Source organism: Indicator indicator, chromosome 1 (genome assembly GCF_027791375.1).
Source record: "Indicator indicator isolate 239-I01 chromosome 1, UM_Iind_1.1, whole genome shotgun sequence".
In the NCBI taxonomy this organism is placed as follows: Eukaryota; Metazoa; Chordata; class Aves; order Piciformes; family Indicatoridae; genus Indicator; species Indicator indicator.
Window position 1 is genome coordinate 7,092,819 of NC_072010.1, and position 12,648 is coordinate 7,105,466.

The following is a 12,648-nucleotide window of genomic DNA, read 5'->3' on the forward strand; positions in this document are numbered from 1 at the left end:
AGTTTGTTTCATGCTGAGATTCATCTTTTTGGGGAAAGCAAAGGTCATCTCTTCTCCGGAGTTGCGACTGATTTGATTCTTTTTCTCGGGGAGGCGCTGGGAAGGGAATCCTTACTGGAATGCATATTGATAAAGGCTGAGGATTCTGGCTTCTTAGATAAGTAATTTTTTTTTCCTCTTCTCTCCCCACAATGACTATGTATTGCAGCAACTCACTGGCTTTTTACCAAATCAGGAGCTGCAGTATTTTTCTTCCGATGGAATAATTTCAGCCCACTTCAGCTAGCATGACAATCTTATGTGATTGTTATGAGTAGGCGTTTACATCCTTTTACATGCTAATACTGCCACACCTGCTAGTCCCCCTCATTTCCATTTCTCTCCTTTTTTCCCTATTTTTTTTTTCCTTCCCCCCCATGATGTAAAAACTAATTTCCCAGAGGAAGGGAAATCCTGAGATTCATGATCAATGCTGCATCGTTGATTCATCAACAAAGAAGGGGATGGCTGAATGGGACACAGGTAGAGATTCAAGCAGGCTGCTTCCGACCAGCAAGAGAAAAGCTAGCTGTTGAGCAGCATATGTTGCCACTCCATGTGCTGTATTAGCTACTTGTTTTCAGCCTTCAGTAGGCTGCCACTACTGCAGCACTAAAGGAATGTGCCCTATTGTTAAAAATCCTGACTGCTTTACACCAATGATTTGCCACTGCAAAGTTGCATGCACCAACAACACTTTATCGTTGATGTTTGGATGCAAGGTAGGATGTGGTTAATGTATTTCAATGCATGCTTGTAACTCCTTTGAATATCTGTGTTGTTAAATTTGATGTCTGACTAGAGATTTCAGTGCAAATTGTGATATGTTGGCTATAAATTAGGGCTTGCAGCAGTCATGTTTTAAATATTAGGAAAAAAAAATCAGAAGTAAAGCTTTCTTATTTCCCAGGGTTGTACGAGAGGAGATTTACATAGGGGAATATAATGGATTATGAAGCTTTTCTCTTTGAGTTGATTGTGTACTTATCTAACAGTGCTAAGATTACTAAACCCCTACTCTGCCATTTGCCCAGCTTTATTGATTTTGATGTGTGTACTGTTATTACAAAAACACAAACCAGAAAGACTAGATACATATATTTTTTTTTCATTTATATTGCTGACATGGCATACTAAAGTATAAAGCCCTGCACTTCTCTGTAACAAATAAAGTAAGCTCCTGAAAACATTTTTAAGTCTACAGAAATATTTTTAAATAAGTGTTTTCTTCTAGGGACTGGACAATCACTGAATTTCTCATTTAAATTTAAATCAAAAGGTGGCGCAGTTAGACAGAGAAGTTTCTTTTCTGGCTGTGTAATGCAAGCCCACCTCAATTTTTTTAACAAAGGTGTTGGATTGGACTATATTTTCCCCCATATAGATCCTGACTTAACATTAGAGTATAAGCAATGCTATTTGTTATCTTACTGAAATAATTCAAAAGTGATGGCATGTTTAAAAAACTTATTATATTGAGTAAACAAGTTTGGTTCATGGATCACTGAATAATTATGATGATTTCACAGGGGGGTTACAAATGTTGTCCCATTCCTTTTCCCTGCTATCCTTAATACTGGGTGATATTAAAACTATTCCTCTATACTTAAATAGAATAGGAAATGAACAGTTATGTAAGAAATAATAGTGGTAGTGTTGTTTTGTTTTTTTTTTTAATTATCCGTGTAAATTTTTTAATCTTCAAAAACCGCTAAACCACAAAAATCAAATTTTATTTGTACAGCCCACAAACTAGGGAACACAGTACAGTTTTCTGAGTTCTTTGTGACAGACCAGCCTAAATAAAAGGAAGTAACTTTATGAAATAGGTTATAGATGACCCAATGATCCCTAAACATAGCTCTGTCAGAAGTTAATGACAGATCTACTGCTTCACATAGTATTCTTAAATCAGCTTTCAGTCAAACATTTACAAATTGTCTACCTTCTTCTCATCCTCAGACTGTGGCCTGCCTACATCTCTAGTTACTTGAAACTTTCCTGACCTCAAGTTTCTTGTTTCTTCACTTCCATTTTAAATAGGCAAAATTATGTTCCGTTAGCGAAAGAGTTATAATTTAATTGCTGTGTCATGATGCCACAAGTGATATAAATAGCACCAAGAGTTTAGCAGTTTAAAAGCATTTTTTTTTCAATTTGCATCTTTTTCATAGGAACAATTCATATTTATTTTATGTTTCACCTTTAAAAACTTAAACCGTCTTGTTTTCAAGTTTTAAATTCTAATTAATAATGATGAATTGTTAGTCATGGGAAATTAAATGCAAGCCACCCTTCTACAAAGGTAGGCCAGTGGCCTAGGGACTAGTATCCAATTTGTATTCCTGCCTGTAAGCATGATTTTCAAAGGATAGTCTTTGATGCACTTAAGTTCTTTCATGATTTTCAGATCCTGTTAGGGAGAAGCAAAAGAATAAAAATAATACATTTCAAAAATTTTTTTCCTCCTTTTTTTTTTCTGTGCTTCAGGCTCATTAAGTTAGTCACAGTCAATGTTTTATCTTCTTGTGGTAGTGTATGAACTACTTCTCAAATGAAAAGTGGATGTGTGGGATAGTGATCCTTTTCAGAAAGATGAGAAGGAGTACAAGCGAACTGAGTTATCTTGGGTTGGTTCAACACATGTCAGATCAGTACCCTTTGATACCACCATCAAGCATCCATGAGATATTCTCTACACACCAGTGTATCACCTCACTTCAAATACCTTTTGCTCATTTCTATCTGTTCTGCAGCGCATATCTAAATACGTGACTTTTTGCTTTGGGCACGTAGGGCCATATTCCTAGATTTAAGGGTAGAGAGCCATTGTTATCAAGTAAAGAAGTCTGAACAAGAAATAAGGATATATCTTTTTTAGGAATTCTGGTAGTTATGTGACATGATATAATGGATCTAAATGTGCTCATAATATTATGACTTCTGCAATCGCGTGGTTCTTGAACTCGGAAGGGAGACTAATAAACTGGAATGACACTTTATATTCTGAGTGAAAGGGCAGAAAAAAGGTTCTCAGAATAGAAGAAGAGTTTTAAAATATAGGTAGTGGTATAGACAACAAAGGCAAAGATAAACATCTCCAAATTCAGGCGAATATCTCCAAGTGACAAAATAATCAGGTCAGGTTATTAACTAGCTCCTTTCAAAAGGGCAGTCAAGTTAAAGGAATGCGATATTGCTCACACTCTACATTTATGTTCTTTACTTTCAATTTTGTGCTGTATGCAGTCTTCTTTTCCTATGGGCACAGAAGTGTGTGAGTGAAATGCACCACATCAGAACCATCGCACCCATTTTTATCTGCTCCCAATGCAATAATTTTACATTCTGATCACTCCTAACAGGTGGTGCCAGGGAGTAAATTGGGGGGGCAGGAAGAGGGTGTGCGTGTCTTACTACACCATATGTTGCAAAGAAGACACTGGAGGAGTCAATTGCACCTGTAGGAAGCTTTCCTTTTCAGCTTGATTTCCTGGATTTGATAGCTGACCTTTTCCTGTACTTTTACTTTCAATCATGTCTAGTTTTATGATCGTTGACCTTGAAATTGCAGAGAATTCAGAGCAGTTTAATTTAAAAGGTAGGGTAATGTCTACCTGAAGTGCCACTATTGCAACCTACTTTAACATATTTAAACAATTTTCCCATTTCTGGTAGAGAAGTGCTTTTAAAATATAACTCTCATGTGCCAGAAAGTGTTTTGCAGGACTGTCTTGTTCATAATCTTGCAGGGCTGGGACGTGAATGTGTATCCCTTGAGTCCTAAAGTTGCTCCATAGCTACAGGACAGATTTCTGTGTGAGGATTAAAGGACATCTTATGTGTAAGACAGAGCTGTGTTTGTGGATCTCCATCGAGAGAAGTGCCAAGGCACCTGAAGATGACGAGACTTAAAATCAAGTTTAAATTTCAGTATGTGCTTACTCGTTTTGCTGAATTCAGCCCTGTAATAGTTCATTCAGTATTGCAGATGAGTTATCTCCCAACTCTTAATATCCTGTTCGTTTTGCACTTATTAGGAGTGCCAGAGAGGGATTTCAGGTTGACTGAGATGTCTCTTAAATTACATTGCAAGCATTCACATGGAAGTGTTTTTCTGTCTTATCTCCTTTACCTCTATGTATTGAATGTAGATATTGAGGAAATTCCATTGAAAGATGAGTGACTTCTCTGTTTGTTGACCTTGACCAGGTATTTTGATAAATCCTACTTTCCTTTTGATTTAGGTTTATTTTTATATCTGTCCTAGCATAATTCAGACGTGGGGTTTGGTGGGTTTTGGGTTCTGGTTTTTTTTGGGTTGTAAGTTTTTTTAATTTTTTAAGGAATAAGATATACCTCCCTCTCCTCCCTGTCTCCTTTCTTTCCTCCCAGCACATTTATCACAAGCAGTTTTCTGGCACAATAGCTGATTTCGGTATTTTTTTCCTACTATTTATCTTTTTTTTTTTTTAAGCAGGACTAGCCACATAATGACCTATTCCTCTATCCAAGGTGAGCATGAAAGCAAAGCCACTTGTTTCTTGAGCTGCCAAAACTTTTTTGTTTTGCAGAACAGTTGCAATGCAGAAGTTTTAGTATTAAAACAAGTAGTAGGGGAAATGCCATCCATCCTTATTTTATGAAGACAGAGGCAGGGTCCTAGGGTCAGGCATTTGGTGAAGGATGCTGGGAAGGGACTTTTTAGGCTATCAGGTAGTGATGGGACTAGGGGGAATGGAATAAAGCTGGAAGTGGGGAGATTCAGGCTGGAGGTGAGGAAGAAGTTCTTCACCATGAGAGTGGTGAGAGCCTGGAATGGGTTGTCCAGGGAGGTGGTTGAGGCTCCATCCCTGGAGGTGTTTAAGGCCAGGCTGGATGAGGCTGTGGCCAGCCTGATGTAGTGTGAGGTGTCCCTGCCCATGGCAGGGGGGTTGGAAGTAGATGATCCTTGTGGTCCCTTCCAACCCTGACTGATTCTATGATTCTATGATTACTGAATGTTTAGATATTCCTATTTATTATTTTTGTCACGATCAAACTATTAGAAAGCTACTAGTTCTCTGTATTAGCATTATTAGGCTCTTGAATGCTTAGCTCTGGTATGTTGCTTAGTTATTAATCAAGAATAGTCTCTATATTGTCATAGTCTAGACATGACTATTGTAAGAAACAGCAATTTGAGATGACAGGAAAATTCTGCTCCAAACTAGGCATGATCACAGAGACCATGTGCAAAGCTTTGCATGCTTTAACTTCTTGATGCATCTTCATAAACTCAGATGGGATTTTACATTTCATGGGGCAGTGTGAGGTGGTTTCTGGATGCAACTAGATAGAATATGCATTTGAATTCTAAATGAGCTATTGAAATTAGTCACCCAGGCCTGCCCATATAGAATCATAGAATCAAGAAGGTTGGAAGAGACCTCAAAGATCATCGAGTCCAACCTGTCACCCTACACCTCATGACTATCTAAACCATGGCACCAAGTGCCACGTCCAATCCCCTCTTGAACACCTCCAGGGATGGTGACTCCACCACCTCCCTGGGCAGCACATTCCAATGGCCAAACACTCTCTCTGTGAAGAACTTTCTCCTCACCTCCAGCCTAAACCTCCCCTGGCGCAGCTTGAGACTGTGTCCTCTTGTTCTGGTGCTGGTTGCCTGGGAGAAGAGACCAAACCCCTCCTGGCTACAACCTCCCTTCAGGTAGTTGTCCTATGTCCTGCCCTGTTTAGTAGGCTTGTAGTGCGCAAATGGAATGGCTTTTTGATGAAACTAAGCAGAAGGATGTACTCCAGGAACAAACCAAGTAGTGTGTAAAATGTTACAGGTATTCAATTAAACCACAAAACAGATTAACACTCTTTAAAATTACACCACAAAACATATGTGTAATGTTGTGGCTGAGTGCTTCTTGCCAGCTCTTCATTCTGTGGATCCATACCTGTTTCTTGCTGATGTGGGCATAACCTCTGACTCCATTAACATATTTCAGTTCTGATATTTTAGAGGCCAGAAGTGGATACATTGAAAAATACAATGCAGTATGGTCATTCTGACTTCCCTGATCCATCTATAGAGACTGATACATTGTATAGGGTTCTAGAAGTCTCTGAAAGAGCTTACTGCTTATTCATAAACAATCATCAAAGTAAGTCAAGTGGAACATTACTACTACTCACTATGCATAATATTTGGCAGTGGCACTGAGAAGCCTGCTTCCACATATTCTTGTTAGGCCACTGTGGTGTTAAAATAACAATGCTCAGCAATAGAAGGAGCTGCTGAAGAGATGCAGGATTGCCACTGGCAAGAAGCTCTGAGTATGATCAGCTGTGTCACAGAGGATTTGTGCATTACTGCACAGTGCTCAAGGCAGGGAGAGTTTTCGTCTCTGCCATAGCATCTATGGAAGATAGACATGGGGTGTAAGCCCAAGCAAATTCAACCGGCCATACCTTCTTTTTCTGTTAGGTATTGCCTAACCCCTTACATGTTAGCACTCATGGCTTAATAACAAGTACAGGCCCTCCCCAGCAGTTCCCATCCATCATTGTGTGTGGGAAAAGATGGACTATGCATTGTACTGGAGGGCCCCAGACTAAACTTTTCTGAGGGCAAAATACAAAGTCATAAGGCTGTGGGACTCTGCCAGGAGCTCCTACCAGTGTTGAAAAGTTTATAGAATGGATCCTACTCTTCAGAACTTCTTGTTCCAAACTACTGAAGAGCATTGCACTGGTTAAATACTCTGGTATCAGAGATGAGTAGACTGTGACTTCAACAGTGTTCCTGAGTTTATCTTGAACTCAGTGTGGGTGCTGCAGAGATCAGTATTACAGGAGACATAAAGATGGCAGAAGCCTAATAAGATGTAGGATGCAGCAGCAGGAAGATCCAGGTGGGGCAAGTGGAGGAGAGAAATGAGGAAGGACAATGCAAAGACAGCAGCTCAGGGGTAGGATGAGAAGGCAGTGACCTTGACAAGGGTCCTAAAGAGGAAGGCAGAAGAGAAAGTAATGCTGGTGAGGTCTGGCTAGCTTAAAAGTGAAGAAAAAAATTGTTCGATGGTGAATTCCCTCAATCACACAGGAGTTAAGCCACTGATTAAGGAATGGAAACAAGTGTTACCATTTCAGTCTTACTTGATGTGAGCTCATTTGCTAGCTGTCACTCACTGGCACTGGCCAGCGTTTGGGCGGGTGATGCCCAAGCATTTTTCTAAAAGCATCAGGATCAGATGTTAAAAATATATCTGTTTGTCTGAGAATGCTGTTTGCCACTGTCCTGCCCACGAGCTCCCTGTACACTGTAAAGAGGGGTGGCTGGTAGGAGACTCCCTGAGAATCCATGCCATAATAAATGTGCAGACAGCTTAAATCAAGAAAACAATACTAAAAGTAGCTTTTAAAATAAATTTGGTGGTTGTTGTTGTTTGGGGGATTTTTTTTTGTTTGTTTTGTTTGTTTTGTTTTTTTGTTTTTTGGGTTTTTTTTTTATGTGTACGCTGATAGAAACTTTGCTTGTTGGTGAAATCTTCAATCCCTGTGTTATTTTCAATCATTTTGTCAAGCCTATGACGTGGTCCCCCACAACATCCTGCTTGCCATGTTGAGAGATACAGATTTGATGAGTGGCCTGTTCAGTGGATAAGGAATTGGCTGGGTGGTCTCATCCAGAGGGTAATGCTCAATAGCTTGAAGTCCAGATGGAAAGCAGTGACAAGTGGTGTCCCTCAGGGATCAATACTGGGACCTGTGCTGTTTAATATTTTTATTAATGGCATAGACAGTGGGACCGAGTGTACCATCAGCAAGTTTGCAGATGACACCAAGCTGAGTGGTATTGTCAATATGCCAGAGGGATGAAATGTCATCCAGAGAGATCTGGACAAGCTGGAGAGGTGGGCTCAAGTGAACTTCATGAGGTTTAACAAGAGCAAGTGCAGAGTTCTGCACCTGGGCCAGAACAATCCTCACTATAAATACAGACTGGGGGATGAGGTGATAGAAAACAGACCTGTGGAAAAGGACTTGGGGGTGCTGATGGAAGAGAAGCTGGACATGAGCAGACAATGTGAGTTTGCAGCCCAGAAGGCAAATCACATCCTGGGCTGCATCAAAATATATGTTGCCAGCAGATCCAGAGAGGGCCACAAAAATGATCAGGGGGTTGGAGCACCTCTGCTACAAGGACAGACTGAGGGAGCTGGGGTTGTTCAGCCTGGAGAAGAGGAGGCTCCGGGGAGACCTAATCTAATGGTGTCCTTCCAGTACCTGAAGGGAGCCTACAAGAAGGATGGAGAGAGACTGCTTACAAAGGCCTGTGGTGATAGGACAAGGGGCAAGGGCTTCAAAGTGGAGAAGATCAGATTTAGATTCGATGTTAGGAACAAGTTCTTTACTATGAGGGTAGTGGAACACTGGAAGAGGTTGCCCAGGGAAGTGGTGGGGGCCCCATCCCTGAGGTATTCAAAGTGAGGCTTGACAGGGCTCTGGGCATCCTGGTCTAGTTGAGGATGCCCCTGCTTACTGCAGAGAGGGTTGGACTAGTTGACCCTCTGAGGTCCCTTCTATGATTCAATGATTCTATATCTGTTTCTAGCTAATATCAGGGGCTGGACACTGGACTGGATGGCCCATGTTACTTGTTGTGTATGCTTCTGTCATCACAAGAATATTTACTGGTAGCACAGCAATACAGTCTGATTTTCATCACTCTAAAATTCCCCTTAATCTAAAGGATGCCATGAATACCCTCTCTATTATACTTTTGAACATTTTGAACATGGTGGGAAATGGGCTTTTTTTTTTTTAGCCAGTAATAAAACAGAGTTAATTGTTGTGCTTCACAGGCAATAAAGTGTACCTATGGAAAAAGCAGGGCAGAAGGCACATGGGTAAGGGTTACTGATTGTTTTGAAGGGGAAGGTCAGAGTTTGCTCAAACACTTAATGTTTTAAATATACCTTTGATTTAAAATATATGTAGTAATTATATAAAATGAGGTGCTTTCAAATAGAAATGTATAAATAGTAGAATGACTTGATGCACAGTTACATGAGCTGCTTGATTTTACAAACTAATTATTGACTGAGGAAGCTATATATAGACATTCATCTTAACTGTAAAAGATGACAGAAAAGAGAATGGTGTTAAAGAAGTGTTATATAAATATATTTAAGTGATAATAGCAATAAAACTGAAAACTGTCACTGAACAGTTCTCCTAATCTTTGAAAAGTGGCTTTTATGTTTCCAGGGTAGTTGTCAGAAATATTCTCATTATTAAAAAATAGGTGTTTATTGCATTCACTTTTTTGATCATATTTCCTTCAGCTTTGAGCATTAATAACCATTAAAGACAGGATTTTTCGAGAGAGCCTACTTACAGGTAGTACTGAAAGCAATGAAAACTTGAATGGGCAGAAAGATTACTGGTGGGATTCCTGTGCCAGGAAAGATGGCACAGAATGGTATGACAAGGTATTAAGGAAGCTATTCAGTGTGTTGAGAGTATAATTATGAATCTGTAAGGTAAATATGGCCCTCTTCACCCAGCTTCAATGAAGAATTGCACCCATTAGCTCAAACAATCCCCTTCACTTTGCACGTGTTCGGAAAGCAGGCTTTCTGGGAAAATGTCTGACTGTGAAACAAAGTTCTTGGTTTTTAGTTTTCCTTCAAACTGACATTTCAGAAACCTTGATTCTGAGAATCCTGATGCATCATTTTTAGGAGATTTTCTGTAGGAGATGTTCACAGCTGTTGAATGTAATTAAGGCAGAATATGCTAAATAGGAGTTTTCAGAAAGATGTGAGCTGGTATCACCACTAAAGTCCACACAATGAATCACCTGGAGGCTCTGTAGCAATAGCAACTATGGTACACAGCCTATGTCAACATGCAGCTTTCTGCAGAAGACAATGTTTCCCCTGTGGAAACAGACCTGTAACTACAGACCTTGCATCAGCTGCAAATTTTTTAGGATATACCTATATCACTAAGTTAAAAAAGGGCTAATGAGTAACCTCAAGTACCCAAGTCCTAATATTCCATATTGCAACACTGTAAGTTCTGTTCTTTGTCTGTGTTCTGGGGTGCTTCCAAGCACTTTCAACACAGTTTGTAGGCATGGATTGTAGGATTGTTCACTCTTTCCAAGAGGGAGCATAGAAGATTACTTGCAGCTTACAGCCAGTTCTCTTGGCTATATCTTCAAACACCTCCCACCTCTGCCCCTTGCCTTTACATGATATTTAAAAGTCTTCAACACATCTCCACAGTTTCATTTAGTAAAAATGACACTTTAGTTGCCACATGAACTCTCTCAACAACTTGGCCTGGGAAGCAAGGATCAGGCTAAAAACCAGAAGCCTTTAGCATAGTATATGTGGTGTAAGAGTCTCTGTCATGATACAAGTAGGGCAGAGACTCTAATACCTCTGTCAGACTTTAGTTCTTCTGGACCTTATCACCACTACACTTCTGAACTGTCACACTACCTGGAATATACGTAGGCATACTGTGTTAGAGATCTAAGCCTGAATCTGAAAGAAATTTGCCTTGGGCTTAGCAAAAGGCAAGATAGCTTTTGCTCAGCACATGGGGGAATCCACCATCAAGCGGAAAGTAAGAGAGGTTTAAATTCAGCTATTTAAAAGATTACATACCTATAAGGTAATTTAAATTAGTAATGCACACTTGTCTACCACCATGTAAGGGCTGGCGTATAGCTTACAGTGACCACCTGTTAAAATTGTTAAAAGTATGTTAGTCCTGGCACTCATCCTGTTTCTGAGAGGTACTGTCAGCCGGCACTGAGATGCCCTGGAATTCTTAACTATCCTAGGGATACCCCAGTCTGTACTAAACAAGGTTCCACATAACAGTGTAATCACCTCTATAAACCATTGAGAAAACAGTTGCTGCCAGAGAGGGGTCTGTGGCCTTGAGAGCGAACAAGAACTCCTTATTTCTATTCTTGGCTCTTAACATAGAGTTCCTGTTGTGGCCGGGAGCAAATTGTGCCTTTCGTCTCTTTCTAGAAAATCAAGCTGGAAATACCTGCCTCAGAGGAATATTGAGAATCAGTAATTATCGCATGTATGCAGCACTGACATTAAATGAACAGTGCAAGTGTAATGCACCATTGGTTTTAAGAACCAACATAAAGCTGTGGTGAGCTGAAAAAGGGGGAGAATATAAGTGAAAATTGAATTATATTAGTGAAAACCAAATCATTTCCTCCTCCTTGTTGTGCTGTACAGTCCTCTCTCCACATTATTTATTTCAGGTATACCTTGTAATACTATTGATCATCTCTTTTTAAAGTTCTTGCTTCAGGTCTGAGCTTTCACATCCCATTTTTGCCTGTAGCGAGTTATTATGTTTGAGTTGCAAGTCCCTGGAAAAGAGAAGCTGAAAAGAAAGTGCTGACAGGCTCTTATCTCCACCCATCCAAGTAGTGGTACTATAATCTAATTTATTATATACAGTTGCCATAGGGGAGAAGCACTTTCCAGAGCTATGGTTATTTGAGCTTTTATTTTGCAAAGACTGTTTAAAAATAGTCATGGGATGATGATACATGAGGCAGGAAGCAGACAAGCAGATGAGCATAAACCTGTTGCAAAGAGGCAAATCAGTAGCTACATCACACAAATTTTGTGACTATTGAGGAATCTGGTTAGGCTTGTTGCTAGGAGGGATGTTCAGCCCAGTTCAGAGGACCATATGGCTCTCCTCAACTACACATTAAGTCCAAAATTCTACTCTCTACAATAAATCAAGCAAAGTGCTGCGGAGTCACGTCAAATCCAGAGCACAACAATCTGCAGAGCTTGGAAGGAAGGTCTTTTCCCTGCTGTTAGTAACGATGTTTTGCACTGTTCTTGTAAAATACCAACAATTTATATTTTTTTCTTACTCATTCCATTCCCTTGCCTGTGCTAGTGTTTGCACTTGGATTTCTGGTCCTTGGTTTAGCTGAGTAGGAGCTAAACAGTTGACAGTATAAGAAAGCATAGCACATTTTGGCACTGGCAAAGTTAACCAAGGACTATGATATTACATGCACAGTAGTTTGGGATATGTAATAAACAGGACAATATGTTTTCATAAGGCAAAGTTTTGTGATACATTTTGAAACATGTATTCCTTTGAGAACAATTAAGAAAACTCAGGGGAGGAGGGAGAGAGCAGAGGAGGGAGAAGAAAGATGACCTAGAAAATGTGCAGATCTAATTTTGTGTGTCTGTATGTATTACAGAAGAGCCTGTTGCATCTCCTTCCTTAAAACTCTGGTGTTTTGCACTCTACTGTATGCATCAACCTCCATGTGAGTCCCAGGCATGCAGCTCCTTAATTTTCCAGCATTAAGGGCATATCTTTCCAGTATCTTGAGGTTCACAGCTTGTAAAGATGTTGGAATCTAGCAGAGGCAGAGGGAAGTGGGACTTTGTGAGACAAAGTTTCAGAGGACTATGAGGTCTGGTTATGAAGAAGGAGCTTCTGTACTGAAAGTGCTAGAGCTGTAAGGCCAGAGCTTCACGTTTGCTTCATCAGGTCAGATACAGCTGTAGGGACAGAGGAGCATCCTCT

General features: G+C 40.1%; 1 protein-coding gene across 1 annotated transcript in view; it reads left to right on the forward strand.

The window, feature by feature from the left end:
- The first annotated feature begins 659 nt into the window (after positions 1–659).
- Positions 660–12,648, forward strand: part of DLG2 (discs large MAGUK scaffold protein 2) — a 701,362-nt gene continuing 689,373 nt past the window's right edge. The window contains exon 1 of the mRNA XM_054382907.1: positions 660–761. Within this exon, the coding sequence (XP_054238882.1) occupies positions 660–761 (102 nt within the window). The remainder of the gene's footprint in view (positions 762–12,648) is intronic.